The sequence below is a fragment of the Panthera onca genome, chromosome A1 (assembly GCF_046562875.1).
Source record: "Panthera onca isolate mPanOnc1 chromosome A1, mPanOnc1 haplotype 2, whole genome shotgun sequence".
NCBI classification, from domain to species: Eukaryota; Metazoa; Chordata; class Mammalia; order Carnivora; family Felidae; genus Panthera; species Panthera onca.
Window position 1 is genome coordinate 215,304,185 of NC_138339.1, and position 22,495 is coordinate 215,326,679.

General features: G+C 42.8%; 1 protein-coding gene across 2 annotated transcripts in view; it reads left to right on the plus strand.

Annotated features, from left to right (window-relative positions):
* Window positions 1-15,083, plus strand: part of SLC25A30 (solute carrier family 25 member 30) — a 39,733-nt gene extending 24,650 nt beyond the window's left edge. For both annotated transcript variants that reach the window (XM_060637151.3, XM_060637150.3), the window contains exons 3-10: window positions 789-936; window positions 4,410-4,504; window positions 5,948-6,033; window positions 8,130-8,225; window positions 9,084-9,208; window positions 9,886-10,024; window positions 11,406-11,486; window positions 12,418-15,083. In XM_060637151.3, coding sequence (XP_060493134.1) covers window positions 789-936; window positions 4,410-4,504; window positions 5,948-6,033; window positions 8,130-8,225; window positions 9,084-9,208; window positions 9,886-10,024; window positions 11,406-11,486; window positions 12,418-12,459 — 812 coding nt within the window. In that variant the 3' untranslated portion in view covers window positions 12,460-15,083. The remainder of the gene's footprint in view (window positions 1-788; window positions 937-4,409; window positions 4,505-5,947; window positions 6,034-8,129; window positions 8,226-9,083; window positions 9,209-9,885; window positions 10,025-11,405; window positions 11,487-12,417) is intronic.
* Window positions 15,084-22,495: the final 7,412 nt, after the last annotated feature.

Here is a 22,495-nt window from a genome sequence, read left to right on the forward strand (position 1 = left end):
TCCTGTACCTTTTTTTTTTTTTTACAGCGATGCAGCCTCTCAAATCCTATGTAGAGTAAGATGGGAACCAAATAAAAATGTAAAGAAAAGAAAATACATTTATGCACTTTTTGGTGTATTTTTAATCTTTTGGTTCCTAATTTTTAAAAAATGTTTATTTTGAGAGAGAGTGTGTGTGTGTGTGTGAGCCAGGGAGGGGGTCGGAGGTTGGGGGAGAGAGAGAGGGAGAGAGAGAGGGAGAGAATCCTAAGCAGGCCCCACACTGTCGTAGAGCCCAACGCAGATACGGGGCTCTATCTCACGAAGCGTGAGATCATGACCTGAGCCCAAATCAAGAGTTGGATGCTTGGGGTGCCTGGGTGGCTCCTTCGGTTAAGTGTCCGACTTCAGCTCAGGTCATGATCTCACTGCTTGTGAGTTCGAGCCCCGCGTCGGGCTCAGTGCTGACAGCTCAGAGCCTGGAACCTGCTTTGGATTCTGTATCTCCCTCTCTCTCTGCCCCTCCCTCACTCATGCTCTGTGTCTCTCTCTTTCTCAAGAATAAATAAAACATTTAAAAAAAATGAAAAAAAAACAAGAGTTGGATGCTTAACCAACTGAGCCACCTGGCACCCCTCTAATTTTTTTTTAATAGAAAAAAGATTGCAAAGTATCTGCCATTTCTTAATTCTGTTTCTTAGTTTACATTACAGTCGAAATATTTTCTCAGGAATATATCACCATGTATTCTTTATTTGGTGGAATTTCTTTTTATCAAGTGAAATATGTCTTTTTAAAAAACCTTTAAGGTACTTTTCCAATTGATTTAACCAAGACACGGCTCCAGATTCAAGGCCAGACAAATGACGCAAACTTTAGAGAAATCCGGTATCGAGGAATGTTGCACGCCTTAGTGCGGATAGGCAGAGAAGAAGGGCTGAGAGCCCTGTATTCAGGGTAAGTAGACCTTTGTGCGTTTATATTGGACTATTGACCTGTTAAATGAATCAACTGAAATTGAAGACTTCATAGAGAAAAAGTAGACATTTGAAGTGTATTTGAAAAGAGCAAGTAGCTTGGTAGCTTTTTCATTTTTCATTTCAACCTTATTTTCTACATACCTTTTATGTAGCGAACGTTGTGTTGGAAGTATGTTTTTTTTAATTGTATTCAAATACAGCTAATGCAAAATTTACATTTGTTGCCACAAAACATTCCATAATTCACCATGTCACTCTGAAAAAAGCCCTTCCCCTTGGCTATTCTGAATTACCCAGGTTTTTGCTATAGTGAAAACGATAGAGTAGTCTCCGTGGGTAAGTGTTGTGAACCACTTTTCTGTAATTCAGCATTTAGTGAACGGTGTGCTGAAGGTGTGGGCTGGGAAAGCGAGTGAGACAGGTGCCTATGGGAGCCCGGGTCCCTGCAGGAAACAGAATTCACTTGGGTGGTTTCTATGAGGGGACTTCAAAAATGTTTTGATGTTTATTTTATTTTTGAGAGAGAGACACACACACAGAGTGCGAGCAGGGGAGGGGCAGAGAGAGAGGGAGACACAGAATCTGAGGCAGGCTCCAGGCGCTGAGCTGTTAGCCCAGAGCCTGACGTGGGGCCCGAACTCACGTACTGTGAGATCGTGACCTGAGCCGAAGTCAGCGCTTAACCGACTGAGCCACCCAGGCGCCCCTCTATGGGGAGGCTTTAATGAAGGGGCTACTTACGGGTTAAGGGAACAGAGGAAGGATATTGAGGTACCCAGAAACTAGCGAAGTGAGAAATTGTTACCAACCCTAGGCCCAGAGGGACAAGGACAGGAATGGTGTTAACAGCCTGGTAGGGCTGGCGTCTGGAAGGAGCAAACAGTAGTTGTCGAGGGATGCTTTGGGAGTGGCCAGGGAGAGAATACCTCTTCCCCCTCCTCTGTCCCTCGCATCATCTACTGGTGGAATCCCCCCTGAAGTCAGCTGGCAGGGGAGCCTGAGTGACGTGACCCGTGGGCACCACCCTCTCAGGGCGCAGAGCATCACAGAGAAGGGTGAGACTGGATCCGGGGGACAAATGGGGTCAGCAGCAACACACACACAGGCATGAAGGGGCTGTCGGTTAGTGGGGGGCTGTAGGTGTGTCAGCGGGATTACAGTGCGGTCTGATAACGAGTACTAGAGCCTGGTAGAGGCCGGGTATCGAGCCCAGACTGTGGGGGCAGGGGAGGGGGTGGGCTTCAGGAAGGCTGCTTGACCCCAGGGGTGCTGGGTCTAAGCTTGAAGGGTCAAGAAGAGTGAGTTCGCCAGGCGAAGTTAGAAGGGAACTGTACTGGGGAGCCTGGGTGGCTCAGTTGGTTAAGCAGCTGACTCTTGATCTTAGCTCAGGTCTTGATCTCAGGGTTGTGAGTTCAAGCCCCACAGTGGGGCTGTTAAGTAGCTGTGGAGCCGACTTAAAAAAGAAAAAGGAGGGGGGACTGTGTTTATACAAAGTCAGCAGTACGCACAAGAAAGCGTGGTACATTCTAGTAATTACATGCGAGTAATTCGGCGTAGGTATAGTGCTGGAGTTTTTGAGTAGCCAGAGCTGGAGTTGGAGCCGTAATAAGGGGTCAGGACACGGACGGCCTCAGGACACGCTAAGCATCTTGATTTCCTCTAGCACACCACAGGTCCCAAATGGGTGCCTCACAGCCCTCCTACCTACCAGTCAAGGTTTTTGTTTCTCACTCGAGCCGATATTTTAAACTATGAGAAATTGCACATGGAAACCGGGGAGTCCATTTTCTTGAGAAAAGTCAACATCTGGGCACGTGTTCATTCACTTAGGACGTCGAGGGTGCCTTCTCTGGTTTACCGAAACCCCTGCTGCTCGCAGGACGTGCGAGGGTGCATGAGACCCAGCCCGCTGCACTCAGGGTGTCTGCCCGGTGCCCATAAGCGCTTGAGTTTGCTGGGCCTATGGCGGGCAGAAGGTGCTGGGGGGTTTTCAGTAGGGGGACTGACGTGATAGGGTTTCGGTGGTAAAAAGAAGCCAGCCTGCCGTAGGGAGAAAGAATGAGAACTGACAACGCTGGAAAAAGGCTGTCGCACAGGAAGCAGAGACAACGATTTTCTGAACAGAGGGATTGTCTTGGGGACAGAGAGAAAGAAGAGAGCTTGTTTAGGGCATAGGGTTGACCTGATACGTGACCTAACAGACGAGGGGGTGTGGAGGAAGCAGGGGACAAGGCTAATGTCTTGATTTCTGGTTTTCAGCCAAGGTGTTGATGGAGGTTCCATTTTCTGGGTCAGGAAACAAAGAGGAGAGCCGATTGGTTGGGGCGGGAGGACACTTAGGTCCGTATGGGACACTGGATCTGGGGGTGGGTGTGGGACATGCGAATTGAGACATCTACGAGGCAGTTGGAAATGCATCGTTGGATCGATGCAGGAAGCAGGAATTTCGGAGTCGTCAGTCTTGGACAGTGGTAGAAGCCATGGGAGTAGACGAGCTCACCCGGGGAGTGCGTGGAGCGGGGAGAGAAGAGAGAGCCTAGGGCAGAGTTCCCCAGAACACCCCAGGAAACAGAGGTAGGGAGGCTGTAGAGAAAAGGGAAGAAACGGGAGAGGGGGATGTAACGGAGCTCAGGGAGGAGACCACAGCACGGAGGACAAAGGGCGGATGTCAGCAAGTACCGCGGAGAGGTTATGTAAGATACTAAGTGAAACACATCATTTGATGCAGTGGCAGTGATGTCAGTTGGTCACCTTGGTGAGGGGAGTTTTGATGGCGAGGGGAGAGGGAGGAGGAGGATCAGCTGGGGCAGATAACTGCCCCAGGGTGGTTCTGGGCTCAGGATGGCCAAGAGAGGGAGAGGAAATAACTGGGGCAGGGCCTCCGAGGAGGTGGGAATTGAGCTCTAGAGCAGCAGCTGAAGAGTGATAGATGCTTGCCGAGGGCAGATTTCTCGAGGCGCTTTGTCCCAAGAAAGGACAGCCCTTTCATTTGAATAGAACTCCACATTCACTTACGTTTTCATTAAGGATAACTACAGGGGGCTGAACTTTCACTTAGTGAACTATTAATTTGCACACATTTTACGGAACCCAACTATATTTTTGTTAGATTTTGAATTTCGAGAAATCTGCTTGAGCGTAGTTTGATTGTGGAAGGCCACTATCTGTGTGTGTGTGTCTTCTATAGGATTTAAAGTGCTTTTTAGAATTTCTTTTCTTTTTTTTTTTTTGAGAGGGCACAAGTGAGTGAGAGGCAGAGAGAGAGAGAGAGAGTGGCGGGGAGGGAGAGAAACAGGGCTCACCCAAAGTGGGGTTTTGAGCTCATCAGATGGGGGACTCGAACTCATGAACTGAGATCATGCCGTATGCCGAAGTCAGGAGCTTAACAACTGAGCCACCCAGGTGCCTGGTTTTTAGAATTTCTTGGGCTCTTGTCCATTGGTTTGACAGGATTGCCCCTGCGATGTTACGCCAGGCTTCCTATGGCACCATCAAGATAGGCACTTACCAGAGCTTGAAGCGACTGTTTGTTGAACACCCAGAAGGTGAGTGAAGAATCTTTTCTCTACTTGTGGACAGGAGGTGGGTTGGTTGTGTGACTTTTTTAGTCAAGATCAGATTTTCTTGAGCCTAATTGTGACTTTACTGCTGAAGAGAACTCTGGGTATAAAGTCTGAATGAACCACGCTTAAGGTAAGTCAGTTCTTTTTTTTTCTTAATGTTTATTTATTTTTGACAGAGGGAGAGCTCAAGTGTGTGCACACATGCACACACGCAAGCAGGGGAAGGGGAAGAGAGAGGGAGACACAGAATCTGAAGCAGGTTCCAGGCTCTGAGCTGTCAGCGCAGAGCCTGATGCGGGGCTTGAACTCACGAACCGTGAGATCAGGACCTGAACCAAAGTCGGAAGCTTAACCGACCGAGCCACCCAGGTACCCCAAAGCAAGTCAGTTCTTGGCTGAATTAAGGGGAACAGCAGTTAAAAGGAGCAATCTCTACAAATATTTTAGTTATCCTCATCTACAGAACTCCTAGACTAGAGGATATGTTGTTATAGTTCTAGCCCACTTAAAATTTTCTAAAATCAGGATTTTTTTCAGGAAAGCAGTGAATACCTTTCGTAGTATTAAGAACTGAATTCTTGAGTGCCAGCCGACTGTTGCGTGAGAGTGGTCAGCAGAGGCTGAGATGCTTTAGCACTTTAGTACACTTCAAATTAAATATATATGGTGTGCTTCAAAACTTTATCTTCATGGTTATCTCATAGGAGTGTATCTTTTTTTAAAATTTACTTTTATGTTATTTTATTTAAAGATTTTTAATGCTTATTTATATTTGAGAGAGAGAGACAGACAGACAGAATGCAAGTGGTGGAGGGGCAGAGAGAGAGGGAGACAGAATCCGAAAGAGGCTCCAGGCTCCGAGCTGTCCGCACAGAGCCTGACACGGGGCTTGAACTCACGAGCCGTGAGATCATGACCTGAGCCGAAGTTGGGTGCTTAATTGACTGAGCCACCCAGGTGCCCCGGAGTGTATCTTTTTTATTCTCTTATGAGATATACTTCATCTTAATTAGTACAGTGATACGCATTTACACATAAAAGTGAATTGGCAGATGGCTGCTCACTTTGCACGATACTTTTTAGATGTCAAGTAAGTTTGGGGCACCTGGCTGACTCAGTCGGAAGAGTGTGCGACTCTTGATCTCTGGGTCATGAGTTCGAGCCCCATACTGGGTGTAGAGATCACTTAAATAAATAAGTAAATATTTTTCAAAAACAACAAATTGAGAGCAAATAGATGTCAAGTAATTTTGCTAGGCAAAGTCCTGATAAGCCAGCAGAATTCCTAACATTTTAAAAATGGCTTGATTCATAAAGCAGAAATGTAATTATTCCCTTAAGATATACAAGAGGTATGCAAATGAGTTTGCACCTATGTTTGAGTTACTGATAATGAAAAGTTGAATAATGTGTGCTTGTTTATAGATGAAACTCTACTGATAAATGTGGTGTGTGGAATTCTCTCTGGAGTCATATCCTCAACCATCGCTAATCCAACGGATGTTTTGAAAGTAAGCAGTGCTATCCATATCTGATAGGCACACTCCCCCCACATTTTCTTGCTGGGAACAACATGCAGATAATGAAAGTCTGCGAATGTAACAGTTTTGCAAACAAATGTTTACAGTTGGAGTGCCATGAAGGCCCTCCCATGAGGGAGGATCTCCCACTGATAAGGGACATCAAAAGTAGAGCTCGTTGTGGAGACAAGGTCTTTGGTGACTAAGCAGGAAAAAAAATGTAGGCTCGGGTACATTTGAATTTCATTTTTCATTGAAAATCTTCCCTGGTTTTATTGGTTCATTAAAAAATCGAGAGGCTGCAAGTTCTGTACAGGTCTGCTCATTAATGACCTACTTCTGAGCGTGTGATGTTATCTGCTAACTTGATTTCAGGATACAGTGATGGAAATATTTCCTTACTACAGTTAGACATAAGTGTGGTAAGGTGGATGATCTTATTGATAATAACAGGGAAACTGCCTCCTTAAATCCTTTCTGGAGTAAGGCAAGGGAATAAGCTAATTAAACATTTTTTTTAATGTGTATTTATTTTTGAGGGAGAGAGAGAGAAAGACAGAGTATGAGTGGCGGAGGGGCAGGGAGAGAAGGAGACACAGAATCCGAAGCAGGCTCCAGGCTCTGAGCTGCCAGCACAGAGTCCGCTGCGGGCCTCGAACTCACGAACCTCGAGATCATGACCTGAGCCGAAGTCAGACGCTTAACCGACTGAGCCACCCGGGTGCCCCAAGGGAATAAACTAATTGAACAAAATAGAAATTAGGCAGGGAGTTGCTTTTCATCCCTCTTAAGATGTTTGTCTCTGTCCCTTCCTCTCCTTTTTGTTCCTGTTAACCGGCATCCACTATGCCTCTACCTTCTGCCAGTTGACGTATTATGTGCTTAGAGTCCAAAAATGAGTATGATAAGGACCCTGCCCTCAGAGCCTTCAATCTACTAGGAGATTCTGACAGATGTCAGCACCTTATGTAGCAGCGTGTTGAGGGCATTACACTTAATGCACAGTCAGGGTGCAGCACGTGTGAAGGTGCTTTTGCTTTGATTTTACCCTTTGTCGGGGAAAAGCGGAGAAAGATCTCCATACTCCCTTTAATATCTTAAACATATGCTGGGCTTAGGGATAGGCCATTCCTGTGTTTTGCGTGGCAGTAACAGCTTTTCTTTAGAAGTCGGAGGTAATGTTTTTGCTCCCTCGATAAAAATAAGGTACCGATTTTTAGTGAGAAATCCCTTTTAATTTAAAAAAAATACAGAGAGCTGGGGCGCCTGCGTGGCTCAGTCAGTTGAGCGTCCGACTTGGGCTCAGGTCATGATCTCACAGTCCGAGAGTTCGAGCCCCGCGTCGGGCTCTGTGCTGATGGCTCGGAGCCTGGAGCCTGCTTCAGGTTCTGTGTCTCCCTCTCTCTCTGCCCCTCCCCTGCTCATGCTCTGTCTCTCTCTCTCTCTCTCTGTCAAAAGTAAGTAAACATTAAAAAAATACAGAGAGCTACATCAAACATTATTTTTACATTGGCATCTCAGTCATGTGAATTCCACAGCCGTTCTCGAGTGTATTTGTACATTCAAGTGTTAACGGAGTGTGACGGACATCATGTGGTTATCCCTTGCTCAGCTCGCCTGCATACCTTTTGGTTCAGCTGGTTGGAAATAGTAGTGGCTTGAAGTAACTAATTTAAGAAATCTGCTTGTCCATGCTTCATGCTGCGAAATATGCTAGATGCTCCTATTAATTATGTGAAATCTTAGTATTACCATCACCTTCTCTTTCCTGCTTATTAACCTGTAAGGACATAATGTCATTTTCTTTCCTTTTCAAAAGGCTTTTTAAAAAAAATCAGGTTTTTTGGACACTTAATGAGCTCTGGATTCTACTGGATGCATTTTGTTGATTCCAAAGTGCCTAAGAACCAAACCTTAAAAATGTTTCGTCTGCAAAGGGCATTTAAAGCTAGCATGACGATAGTGTTTATGCTATGATTCTTTTCTTTTAATGGTTATTAAACAACAGATCAAATGATATTCAAAGGTCTACATTGGGGAGAAATGTGCTGTTTCCTTCTCATGTTAATCTTGAAAATAATCTCTAGATACGGATGCAAGCCCAGAGCAGCACCATTCAAGGGGGAATGATAGGCAACTTCATTAACATTTACCAGCAGGAGGGAGCGAGAGGATTGTGGAAGGTAAGCCTGCAAAACAGAGCCAGCTACCTTAGTTCTTCCCTTTTTCCCTTTGAATTTATTCTTTCTGTTCCTATCATTTTATTTAATCTGAAAGGCGAAATGGAGTAAGGGAAGACAAGTGACGTCTGCCCTTGAAGTTACTTTCTTCCTTAATTTCCTTGTCTGGAAAATGGAAATGTAAGGATTATGTCATATTTTAAAATACCTTTTGAATAATTTATGTATAATTATGAAGAAGATTGAGCACTTTGTTGTTTACTTTTCTTTAAAAGATTCTCATAGAGGAGGGTTTTCTAGGTTATAGTTAAATGCTGGGTTATTTTTGTTTTAGGTTCATTTACTTATTATTTTGGGAGGGGGAAGGGAGGGAGAATCCCAAGCAGGCTGCGTGTTTTCAGCTCAGAGCCCCATGTGGGGCTTGATTCCACAAACCGTGAGATCACGACCTGAGCCAAAATCAAAAGTCTGACGCTTAACCGACCGAGCCACCCCGGCGCCCCTGCATTTTGTGATGTGTATGTCTTCCTGGTCCCTAAGTGCAGACCATTACTAGGCAAGCGCTGGTATGGAGTGCCATTTCCTGGTATTCTCTTGACCTGTCAGTTCACAGAATAGACCGTAAGGGTCATCTAGGACAGTCTTCTCAGTATGTACTAGGAAACCTGAGCTTCTGTGAGGTGATTGGTCCTGGCCAGCGTCTGGCCAAGGTCATACGGTTAGCGCCAGAATCGGAACTGGACATGAGCTTCTGACTTCTTTACCCTCTGGTCTTTTCTCCTCTGTCACTCTACATTTTTTTTGGCAAGGCCTACTCCGGGAAGAGCTCTCTGAGTCTTGATTATTCGTCTTCTTACCCAGGGCGTGTCCCTTACCGCGCAGAGGGCTGCTATCGTCGTCGGTGTGGAGCTCCCAGTCTATGACCTCGCCAAGAAGCACCTGATTTTCTCGGGCCTGATGGGAGACACTGTGTATACCCACCTCCTGTATGTTTATAGATTTCAAAAAAAATAATATTTTAGGTATGCATGAGGTCAGGGTGGCAATTTGCTACAAATCTATAGAAATTTTAAAGAAGGTATATTATAAAGGTATTATATTCTCATATTTGGAAAATTACAGTTCTGGAGTGAACCAGGAAAAAGTGAAAGTCCTTGTCTGTTTACATGGGTAACCATTGTCAACAGCTCGTTTTTTAGTCACATGCAAATCTGTCTACAAAAGTATTGTGTACTTTATTGCACGAGCAATATCATGATTAGTATTCTCTAACTTGGCTTTGTATTTCTATTATTTTCAGTTTTTAGCTTTCTGAGGTATAACGGACAAAATTGTAAGCTATTCAAAGTGTACATAATGATTTGATACACCTGTACAATGTGAAAAGCTCTGCCCCAGAGTTCATTAACACATGACATTCCTTCATGTGTCTATGATTGACCTTCCAGAATCTCACAGGTATTCTTAGTTGAGGCTGAAATTTATAATCAGTGCTATATTTAAGAAGTTTGTGCCATGCTTTAGAGATGGGCGTCTTCCTGGAAACGTACCGTCTTGTCACATGTCACTGTAACGTAGTCTGGGAGGATGCTGTTTCTTGCCTTTAGTGGTGGTGGCAGCTCGGCGGTGAACTTTTGCTTTTCCGTTGGCATCTTTTTCATAGCTCAAGCTTCACCTGTGGTCTGGCCGGGGCCCTGGCCTCAAACCCTGTGGATGTTGTGAGAACACGTATGATGAATCAGAGAGTCCTTCGAGACGGCAGGTGCTCGGGCTACACTGGTACCCTGGACTGCTTGTTCCAGGTGAGAGGGCGCAGTCACCTGTGCGGCGCTGCGGGGTCCTGTCACAGCTCATTAGCCTCCATGTTACCCCCTGAAGAGTTTCTTAGCATGGTCAAAACCACAACGGTTTAGAGCAAAACCCTTGTCCCTTGTAATTGTATGACTTTGGTTGATGTACAGACTCCATACCTCAGTTTCCTCGTTAGTGAGGAGGGACGGTAATTGCACCTGTGTCACAGGGTTAGTGTAAAAACGAAAGAATGCTTACCAAAGAGCACAGTGCCTGGATTCACGTAGTAAAACCTTGTTAGCATAATTCATAATGATGAAAGACACTGATGTTGAAATAAGCAAGCTTATTTTACTTAATCTTCAACATTCTAGTGGTTTGTTTTTAATCATTGAAACTGCCCCCCAGATGCGTGTGAATATCTTTGTGTGTGTGCATATATATATGTGTATACATATATATATATATGTATACACATATATATATGCACCCACATATATATGTATGCATATATTTTAACCTGAGAAGTAACTAAACTTTGAGGGTTATTATAACTACCATGAGTGATGCTCTGTGAAGCCCTGAGATGGTACCCAGTTTGGGTCACACTGGGGCTAACTTTTATACATACAAAATCTAGACGAATATTTAGAAATGAAAGTTCCTTTTCTTTACACCTCTGCTCTGCTGTACAGGCTGAGAAGAGAGTCATGCTTTCTGATATCTGTGTGTCTCCTTCCAAAATGTGTCTCCCTCCCCGTGAGTCAGACTGGAATGAATATCCTTCATTCAGACATCTCTCGAAAGAACACGTCACTCTGACAATAATTCTCGGTTTAAACAGTGGGGCTTACTGTTCCTGAGAGGGGGGAGGTTCGCAGCTGTCTGTCTCCCTGACCGGACTGCCGGCCGCCCGGGGTTCGGGGCCACTTGGCCGTTCCTGTTCTCTGGCGTGATGCTGGCCCGTCCTAGACTTCAAGTCTACCTTCCCAACGCAGAGATACTTGTTTTTATTCACCTAATGACATGAAATAGTGGTGCTCTGAATGACATCTTTACCACCATTGCTTCACTTTTTTATTTCCAACCTACTTGTGAGCCCGAGTGGCAAGGAGGCGAGAGGTTCTAATTGGAATTAAATCCCACTTCTTATTCATTCCGCTGCCATTTGTCTGCTTGGGCGTGGGCTGGTTGGACGTCTTCTCCCGTGAAGAGGCCTTTAAAGAAGAAAAAGAGGCAGAGGGCACTGAGTTTTTAAGCAGTCTTTTCGAACAGGATTTTATTTTTAAGAAAAGTTGATCATTCAGTCTGCCTACTGAGTATTAACACATTTGACATGATTGGAAAGTTAGATGTTAACTTTTGTCTCCCCCTCCCCTTCCCTTATAACAGACATGGAAGAATGAAGGGTTTTTTGCTCTGTATAAAGGGTTTTGGCCGAATTGGTTGAGACTTGGTCCTTGGAATATCATTGTATCCTTTTCTGTCGCAGTACGTCTGGAAAAAAAGGTGCAGCGAAAGGAATATTGTTTGTATAAACTGTCATGTTATTAATGATAATTTAGAAGTGGGTTCGTATTCTTTTGAGCTCCTCCGATTCTAAGAAATAACTATTTGCTTTCTGTCTTAGAAGGTATAAAGTCTCTGTGCTGGGCCAAGTGAATCTTGGTATAGTGATAGTGTTATTGAAAGGTAATGGTATCAATACAAACTTCTATTCAGTCTGTTTTAGAAGCTGGGAATATTTACGATTACAGAGAGAGAGAGACAAGGATTTTATATCCTTAGCCACCATTGGGAAGGATGCGGTCTGACCGCACTGTTGTAGAATGCTTATTTTAGAGAGCGCCTGAGGTTAAACAGGAATTAGCTCCTGAATTATTGGGCTGATAAGCAGTGTTTCCTGTATGCCAAAGTGGGAGACAGGAAAGAAGTAGCCGTTCATTAGACACGAAAAGGCAGAATTATATAGAAGGGAATGTGGTTTTCACCATCTCTGTTTCTCTTTATCTGCCCCTCCCTGCTGAAGGCCTGCCTAGTGGTGACCCTCGAGAGGGCGTCCCAGGGCTTGCTGTCTTTCATTTCACATAGAATTTTACTGTTTGGGCAAGTCTGCGCACAGCAGTCACCAAAGCTGGTCAGCGTGGACGTGATCTTCCAAGAGGCTCTTGGAACAGACGCTAGGGCACTGATGTTATCTAAGCTGTGATTGTTCTGTTCCAGGCTGGCCTTGGGAAGGCTAATGGGAAGACCTTTGGGGGCGGATAAGGATCCCGGGTGTTTAATCATGTGCATGGCCTGTGGTCTGCCCGGACATACTTGTTAGATGTACTGTGAGTCCGTTTTTATGTGTCAGTGTTGTTCAGATGGCATTTTCGTTGTCAGCCTCAACCAATAACTGCAGTTTTTTGTGACCTATGAGCAGTTGAAGAAATTGGATTTGTGACAAGTCCAGGCTGCACGAGACAGCGCTCTGAAAACGCCTGCTTGCGAAACAATCAAGCTTCCTGTGTTTCACGCTGCTTCTCACTGCTTGGCTCGTCACAGATTCTGAAGCATGCGTGAGCAACAGCCGAAGACGGGGTTAGTGCACATTGCTGTGTGTTGGCAATGGATGCTCTGCATCAAATGTTTAATGCCACAAACTGACATGCAAACACTGGTCCTTACCATGGAAGTGCCCTTGGACATCAAAGACGGCATGCAAAGTGCGCGTTTCTTGCTAAAGAAAACTTGCAAGAAGATCAGGAACTGTGAATTGTTTTCTCCAGGGGACGGTAGCACCTGTTGCCCTCCAGCGAACAGCTGAGAATAGCAGAGTGCTCTAGGGAAGCTCGCAGGAACCACGGAATGGAGCCTCCAAGAGGGTATTACTGTTCCTGAACTTCTGGGGACGTTTGCTTCTTGTCGGCTGAAGACATTTCACGCGTGGAGACCTGGCCCTTTCAACTCCAGGTGTAAACAGTGCAGGAAATAGATCTCTGGAATATTGCACTGCTTTATAATTTCCTATTTTGGCAGGATCTTTCACTTACAATAAGTGATTTTAAGCCTTTGAAGGCTTGACCTTTGTGAGGAATTGTTACAAAGTATTAATATCTAAACCCATGATGGTGAGATACCTTGGCTTTGAGACTGGCAAGGTTGCTGTTGACGGGAGGGATTTTTAGCCGCATGGGTTTGGTCTCAGGTAATGTTGGTAATTTGCTCTGATTTTTAGCCCAGTTTTATTATTTCTCAGTCTGTAAAATGGAGATATGACATCTACTGATGTTGAGGCTCAAATGAAGAAAATAGTAGCGGCTATCACTTGACTTGAGGGTCAGTGTGTTTACATCAGTCACGCTGTCATCTGGCTGGAATCCCAGCATCCACAGTTGGGTGCAAAGAAGAGAGTCGTTCTCACTGGAACCCCCAACAAAGCCTGTTGTTAGAGTCCTTGTGAAAAGAAAGAGCACAGTGTAAGTTACAGTTTTATTACGTTTTCCTTAGCAAGATGTTACGAGTGAATTGAAGAATTGATTTTTCCGGATTTCCCAGATTTTCCTTCAGTTCAGGTGATCGTCTGTTCAAATACTTCCTGTCTTGGGCTTCCTGATTGGTCTGGATGGAAAACACTTGCTTGACATTTAAAAAAAACTCTTTCTTTAGTACCGCACCTGTTTTCTGGTTTCTGAAAGAGGTCCATAGTGTCTTCCTTTCTTTTTCTAAAGACAACAAAAATCATTCTCCCTTCTCTTTCTCTCCTTCATCTTGTTCCTTTGAAAATAAAAAGTGACTCCGAGAGCCCTAAGACCTTTATACACTTCTCGCGGGCTGCCCCAGGGCAGGGAACATATTTACTCGGGTACCTTCAGTTCTAGCCTTTGAGAACATTAAATACACACTAACTGGGGCTCCGGGGCAGACCCTCCTGCGGGGGCGTGTGCTCAGCAGGTGCCTGGTGTGTCCGGCCACCTCCCTTGAAGCAGAAAAGAAGGAACCCCGGTTTTTCTTATGGACTGCGCAGTTTAGCTGCCAGTCCCTTCCACTTTGCCTTCTTTATTAATGTTTACTTGGAGAAACATTTTGTGAGGCAGAATTGCAGTTCCAAACCAGAGACAAAGTCGTTAAAAAGAGAGAGGAAGAGGCGGTGGCGTGGCATGTAGGGGCTAACGGGTTAAAGACGTAGCTGAAAGTCCGGCTCCCCTGGCCCAATCTGGATGGGACTCTGCAGAGCTGAGCTCACTTGGCTCCCACTCCTGGTACTGAACCGTATCTTTAGACGGAGATTTTCTTCCCTCTTGCCAAGACATTCCATTGATGTGGTAAGGGCTTTCTCTGGAAAGGCTTTCACTTTTGAGTTCTGTGAGTTTAAAGGATTACTTTTTAAGAGTCACTTTTTTTTTTTTAACGAAGAAAACATATATTTTTAAGTGTACATATAATTTCTAAAACAGTAGAAGCAAATCCTTTTGAAGACCGGAAAGAGTCAACGTCCTGCAACATTCATTATGTCAGTTTATTCAAATTATGCATATGTTCATACCAGGATAAGAAGAAACTCAAACCTCACCATAACACCTGAGCACGTTTTTGAGACAAAAATAGAGTATTTCTCCAGTGTAGCTTTATTAAACACATTATACAGAACAGGATCTTAACCTGTTTTGGTTTTTCTGTTTCTTGAAAGAGTTCATGCAGTTGCCACGCTCCTAACCAGGAAAGAACTTAGGGACTTGGAGACTCGGTTCCCTTATTTTCAGGGGCGTGGCTACAAGTCCCCCGACCTCCTTGGATATTGCTTAAATGTGGCAAAAGGATTTTTAGCTTTTATAACTAAAATGAAGATAACGGATTTTTTTTTGTTTGCTTGTGGATTTGTGTAATCATTGATGCTAAATGTTGCTGATCTGTGATCTAAAAATGGCCCCTGTTCATATTTATTCATGAGCTAGAAATAGTATGTATTATATAAAAACTATACATTTTCATAAGCCTTTATATTTCAGGCTCTTTATTTAAACATTGTTGGAATATGTGGCATAAACCTTGTTTCATTATTTAATAAACTGGACTAATACATAATAACCGAAATGACTTGTGGTTATTTTGGATAAATAGAAACCTTTAAACAAAGATAAGCTCCAAAGAGTCTCGAAGGTTGGAGTAGAAATGGCACGTGTGAAAGTGGCTGCAGACATTTCTCCTCGAGAAGTTGTTGGGGTTCTTTTTCTTTTCTTTTCTTTTTTCTTTTCTTTTTTCTTTTCTTTTCCTCTTTCTTTCTCTTTCTCTTTTTTTCCCTTTCTTTCTTCATTCATTCATTCATTCATTCTTGACAAAGAGCACAAGCAGCAGAGGGACGGAGAGCAAGGGAGAGAGAGAGACTCCCAAGCAGGCTCCCTGCTCAGTGAGGAGCCTGACACGGGGCTCCGTCTCACGATCTGTAGATCCCAACCTCAGCGGATATCAAGATTTGGACGCTTAACCCCCTGAGCCACCCAGAATCATCTTAATTGCCTGGACGCCTGTGTGACCTCCCACTCTTTGAAAACCTCTGTAACCCAGTAAAGGCTGGTGACTCTGATTTGTGGACTGGCTTGGGAAGGTAGCCTGGAGACGGAGAACAGCAGGGTGATGACATCATCTATGCCCTGCGCTTTCAGGGTCCGTCAGTCCCTCCCGTGTTTGGTGTTGGCTGGAGATAGCAGCTGGGATGTTTGTTAACTGTGGACCAGACAGAGTCACCTCTGATTGGCATAGAAGAACCCGTGGATGAAATGCAAACCTAGTTCATTAATTTTTTCACTTAAGAATATTTTCGGAGTGGGGGGTGCCTGGGTGGCTCAGTCGGTTGAATATCTGACTCTTGATTTCCACTCAGGTCATGATCTCATGGTTCGTGGGATTGAGTTCCCCATCAGGCTCTGTGCTAACAGCGTAGAGCCTGCTTCGTATTCTCTCCCTCCTCTCTCTATGCCCTTCCCTCCACTTGTGCTCTCTCTCTGTCTCTCTCAAAATAAGTAAACATTAAAAAAAGAATATTTGGGGGCGCCTGGCTGGATCAGCCAGGGGAACAAGTGACTATCTCAGGGTTGGGAGTTCAGGCCCCACCTTGGGCATAAAGCTTACTTAAGCAAAAATAAAAATTAAATTAAAAAATAAACTCATCCATGGGGCGCCTGGGTGGCTCAATCGGTTGAGCGTCCAACTTCAGCTCAGGTCATGATCTTGCGGTTCGTGGGTTCTGTGCTGACAGCACAGAGCCTGGAGCCTGCTTTGGATTCTGTGTCTCCCTCTCTCTCTGCTCCTCCCCTCCTCACACTCTGTCTCTCTCTCTTCCTCAAAACTAAATAAACGTTAAAAAAAAAAAAGACAATAAACTCATCCATGAAATTATAAAATATATATATGTTTTTCTAGGTGCTTGTCTTATTAACATTTGAATTAAATAATGGTGGTTTAGTGAAAAAATAGAATGTGGAAGACAGGGAACTTTCTCAGTTCTCTTTTTTAAAAAAAATTTTTTTTTTTTAGCGTTTATTTATTTTTGAGACAGTGCAAGAGACAGAGTGCAAGCAGCGGAGGGGCAGACAGAGGGAGACACAGAATCCAAAGCTGGCTCCAGGCTCTGAGCTATCAGCCCAGAGCCCGACGCGCAGGGCTCGCACTCATGAACCGTGAGATCATGACCTGAGCCAAAGTCGGACAGGCGCCCCTCTCAGTTCTCTGGACCTGAGTTTCAGTGACGTACATGGTTGAACTTAATATGAAGGTTAGTGAGAAGCACTGGCTGCTGGTGTTTCTCCAGTGTCTGTGGACAGTAGACCCCTCACATGCACCTATTAAGACACATTTGGCTTTTAATCCAGGGTATATATTTCTAAACTAGCAGCTGGGAAAATCTAAGGCTAAATTTTTGGTAGATTATTACTAGATCCATCCTGAAGCAAAACAGGAATACAAGACAAGGGCAGTATGTATAAATAGGTTTCTTGAAAGCTTGATGCAAATAATGGAATGAAAAGCAAAAACCTGGACACTTCCTATATGTATATATGCCCCTGCTTAAATAATAAGCCTTGTAATGGCTTACTGTGTGGCTCTTGAGAAGAATGAGTTGGATCTCAGCCTGCTGACTTGGAAGGATGTCCATGATCTGTTATTAAGTAGGAAGAAATTACGATGCAGATGCCTATTTATACCATGAACTCGTTTCTTAGGGAAAAGCAAACTTACGTATGTAGGGAATGGATTTAAAGACTGTGTATTAGAGTTCTCCAGAGAAACAGAACCAATAAGGTGTGTGTGTGTGTGTGTGTGTGTGTACATAAATAATTTATTTTAAGAGATAGGCTCATGCAGTTGTGGGGAATTGGCAAGTCTAAAATCTGTCAAGGTGGGAGGGCAGGCCAGTAGACCGAAAACTCGGGAAGGATTTCTGTTACAGTCTTGAAACAGAATTCCTTCTCCAGAAATCCTCAGTTTTTTCCTCTTGAAGCCTTTAACTGATTAGATGGGGCCCACCATTTTATGGAATGTAATCTTAAACTGATTGTGGACTGTATTCACATCTACAAAATACCTTAGCAGCGACATCTAGTGTTTGCCATACGACGACACCATAGCCTAGTGACACCATAGCCAAGTTGACACAAAATTTGACAATCACAGGGTAGAAAGAATTAGAAATCTTTTCCTTATACGTAATTGTATTATCTTGGTTTTTCAAAAGGCTGTATTTTGTAGTTTAAAACAAAATCTTAAACCCCAAACCTGGGGTACCTCGTGGGTGGCTCAGTCTGTTAAGCATCCTACTCTTTATTTCAGCTCAGGTCATGATCTCAGGGTTCGTGGGATCAAGTCCTACGTCGGGCTCTGTGCTGACAGGTGGAGGCTCTCTCTGTCTCTCTCTCTCTGCCCCTCTCCTGCTCTAATAGATAAAATTAAAAAAAAAAACCCACCCAAACCCCACAAGGACTAGCTTGGAATACAGATGTCCTATTTATGGTAAATGGGGGAGGGGTGTAGAGAGGCAGGATTTGCAGTATATATAATATTCTATTTATATTTTAACTATATAATATTTCTAGAAGTATATTAAAGATCAAACTTAAAATTTAGCTAATAAGGATAAATGGGGAACTTTTGCTTTTTTTTTCAGTTTCTATTTGCTTTTTGTTCAATGAACTTAATACCTTTATACTTAAAAAAACTTTTTAATTTTAATTTTTATTATTTTTTATTTTAGAGAGCATGAGGGGGAGAGGGCAGAGGGAGAAAGAGAATCTCAGGCAGGCTCCATGCTCAGTGCAGAGACTGACACAGGGCTCGATCCCACAACCCTGGGATCATGACCTGAGCCAAAATCAAGAGTCAGACGCTCAACTGACTGAGCCACTCAGGTGCCCCTAAAAAACAATCTCTCTCTCTTTTTTTTTTTTTTTTTTTTACCTTGGGGGGATACCTCTGGGGGGATACCTCTAGAGAAAGTGCATCATGTGGGCTGTGTACCTACCCTCTAAATTCCTGGGTTATTTTACACAATTCTTAGTCTTTCTCTGACCATGCTGACTTTCAGGTTATCCTGTTTCGTTGATTTGGTAAAGACAGCCACGTTCTTAGGAGATTTTGCCTCGCTAACTGTAACCTTGCAAGTACATTTCTGAAACACTCCACAATCCTTTAGGGAAAGAGCAGCTGACCGAATATAAGTTATTGCCTGTCTCCACTGAACGTGTGCCTGCGAGTTCTGATCACTCTAGACTTAAAAGGAATCCACCTCTTACGGTCAGAGCCAGAGTTACAAACATCCAAGAACAGCTGAAGGCTACTGGCAGCCTTCATCTTCAATTACATCCCTGCTTTAATCTGCTGTACCACGTTGTGCTTTTTTAATCCAATAACTTGCGTATGGTTAGATAATGCGGTAAATACTTGCGGTAAATGGAAACAGTCTTCTAAGATTTGCTTATTTCTTCTGGGATTCTTATATGGGGTTATCTCAGGGTCACCAAGGAGCCTGTGAAAATCCAGAACTCTATTCATCTTGAAGAACTGACTCCATACCCATTGAATAAAACTCCTCATTCTCTTGTCACCACCCCCTCTCCCTGGCAGCCAGCATCATACTTTGTTTTTTATGACTTTGACTACTCCACGCGCCTGATATAAGTGGAATCATATGGTATTTGTTTTTTTGTGTGTGTGACTGGCTTATTCCATTTAGCATGATGTCTTCAAGGTTCATCCAAGGTGTAGCATATTGCAGAATTTCCTTCCTTTTAACGACCGAATAATATTCCATCGCATGTATAGACCAGATTGTGCTTATCTGTTCATCTGCCGATCACGTGGGTTGCTTCCATGTTTTTAGCTGTTATGGATGCTGCTGCTGTGCACGTGAATGTACAGATAGCTCTTTGGGATCCTGCGTTTGAGCCTTTGGGTGTATACCCAGAAGTTGAATGGCTGGATCATATGGTAATTCTATTTAGATTTTTTTTGAGGAAATGAATATTGTTTTCCGTTGGGGACTGTACCATTTTACATACCTTCCAGTAGTGCACCAGGGTCCTAATTTTAACACATCCTGGCCAACACTGCTTATTTTTTGTTTTTTTTTTAGGAGTACCCATCCTAATGGGCATGAGGTGGTATCTCACTGTGGTTGTGATTTGCATTTCCCTGATGATTAGTGATGTTGAGACTCTTTTCATGGCTTGTTGGCCATTTGTATATCCTCTTTGAACACGTTTATTCAAGTCCTTTACCCATTTTTGAATCAGGTTGTTTATTTGTTGTTGAGTGTTAGGAGTTCTTTATATACTCTGGATATAAATCTCTGACGAGATACATGATTTGCAAATATTTTCTCCCATTCTGTGAGTTGCCTTTTTACTCTGTTGATAGTGCCTTCTGATGCACAAAATTTTTTAATTTTTATGAAATCCAATTCAGCTGTTTTTGTTGTCGTTACCTGTGCCTTTGGTGTCATATCCGAAAAATCATTACCGAATCCAATGTTGTGAAGCTGTTATACTATTTTTTAAAGAGTTTTATTGTTTTAATCTTTATTGTGTTACATTTAGGTCTTTGGTCCATTTTGAGGTCATTTTTTTAAGATTTTATTTTTTAAGCAATCTCTACACCCAACGTGGGCTCAAACTCACAACCCCGAGATCAAGAGTCCTATGCTCCACCAACTGAGCCAGCCAGGTCCCCTGTTTTGAGTTAGTTTCAGTATATGATGTTCGTTAAGGGTCTAACTTCATCCTTTTGCATGTGGACATCTACTTTTCCTGACACCATTTCTTAAGAAGACTGCCTTTTCCCTGTTGAATGATCTTAGCACCCTTGTCAAAAATCATTGGAACATAATGTGTGAGGATTTATTTCTGAGCTTTCCGTTTCATTGGTCTGTTTATTTTTATGTCAATACACGCTGTTTTGATTACTGTAGCTTTGTAGTTGGATTTGAAATCAAGAAGTGTCAATCCTCCAGTTTCGTCCTTTTTTGAGATTTTTCTGGCTCTTTGGAGTCTTGATATTCCATGTGAATCTTAGGATGAGGTTTTCTATTTCTGCAAAAACTGTTGGGATTTTGATAGGGATTGCATTGACTCTTAGATTGCTTTGGGCAGTATTGACATTTTAACAGTATTAAATCTTCTAATCCATGAACGTGGGATATGTTTCCATTTATTTATGTCTCCTTTAATTTCTTTCGGCAGTGTTTTGTAGTTGTACAGGTCTTTCACCTCCTTGGTTAAATTAATGCCCAAGTATTTTATTCTTTTGGATGCTATTGTAAATGGAATTGTTTTTATAATTTCCTTTGCAGGTTGTTCATTGTTCCTGTGAATGCAACTGATTTTTGTGTGTTGGCTTTGTATCCTGCTGCTTTTCTGATTCATTTATTAGTTCTAATAGTTTTTTTTGTTGTTGTTTTTTGTTTTTGGTCTGTGCATGTGGGACCTTTAGGGTTTTTTTATATCATCTGCAAACGGAGATAATTTTACTTTTTCCTTTCCAGTTTGGATACCTTTTATTTCTTTTTGTGTCCTAATTGCTCTGGCTAGAACTTTGAGTACTGTGTTGAACAGAAGTGGTGAAAGTGGGCCTTCTTGCCTTGTTCCTCATCTTAGAGGAAAAGCTTTCAGTTTTTTGCCACTGAGTATGATAGTCTTTGTGGCATTTTTATATACGGCTTTTATTACTTTGAGGAAGTAGGAAACTATTACTAGTTTGTTGGGTGTTTTTATCATAAAAGGTGTCGAATTTTGTCAAATCCTTTCTCTGCATCAATTGAGATGATCATTTTTTTCCCCCTTCATTCTGTTGATGTGGCATATTATATCAATCAGTTTTTGTATATCAAACCATCCTTGCATTACAGGAATCGATTCTCCTTGGTCATAATGTATAATCCTTTTACTCTGCTGCTGAATTCAGTACTAATATTTTGAAGATTTTATCAATGTTCATAGTGGCTATTGATAAGTAATTTTCTATTCTTGTAATGTCTGACTTTGGCATCAGGGTAATGTTGGCCTCATAGAATGAGTTAGGAAGTGTTTCCTCTTCTTCAATGTTCTGGAAAAGTTTGAGGATTGGTAAATACGTGGTAGAATTCACCAGTGAAACCATGAGACCCAGGGCTTTTCTTTTTAGGAGATTTTTTTTTGATTACTGACTCAATCTCCTTACTAGTTATAGGTCTGTTCAGATTTTTCTGTGATTTAGTCTTGGTACATTTTTGTTCCTGGGAGTTTGTCTATTTCATCTATATTATTTAATTTGTTGGCGTACAGTTGTTCATAGTATTCTCTTATAATTCTTTTTGTTTCTGTAGAATCAGTAATGGCCTCACTTTTTGATTTTAGTAACTTTAGTCTTTCTTCTTAGTCTATCTAGCTAAATTTCATTAATGTTTTCAAAGAAGCAACTTTTGGTTTCATTGGTTTTCTCTATTGTTTTTCTAATCTCTTTCATTTATCTCTGCTCTAGTCTTTATTTTTATTACTTTTTTAAATGTTTATTTTTGAGAGAGAGAGAGAGAGAGAGAGAGAGAGAGAGAGAGAGAGAATGTGAGTGGGGGAGGGCCAGAGAAAGAGGGAGACACACAATCCAAAGCAGGCTCCGGGCTCTGAGCTGTCAGCACAGAGCCTGACACAGGGCTCAAACCCACAAACTGTGAGATCATGACCTGAGCCGAAGTCAAACTCTTAACTGACTGAGCCACCCAGGTGCCCCTGCTCTAGTCTTTATTATCTCTTTCTTTCTGCTACCTTTGAGTTGAGTTCTTTCTTCTTTTTCTAGTTCTGTAAGTTGTAAAGTTAGGTTGTTGTAGATTTAAAATTTTTCTTGTTTTTAAATGTGTTTGTAGCTATAAATTTCCCCCATTGTACCACTTTCACTGTGTCCTATGTGTTTTTCCCAGTTGTATTTTCATTTTTGCCTCCAAATATTTCTAATTTCCCTTCTTTTTTTTTTTTTTTTTG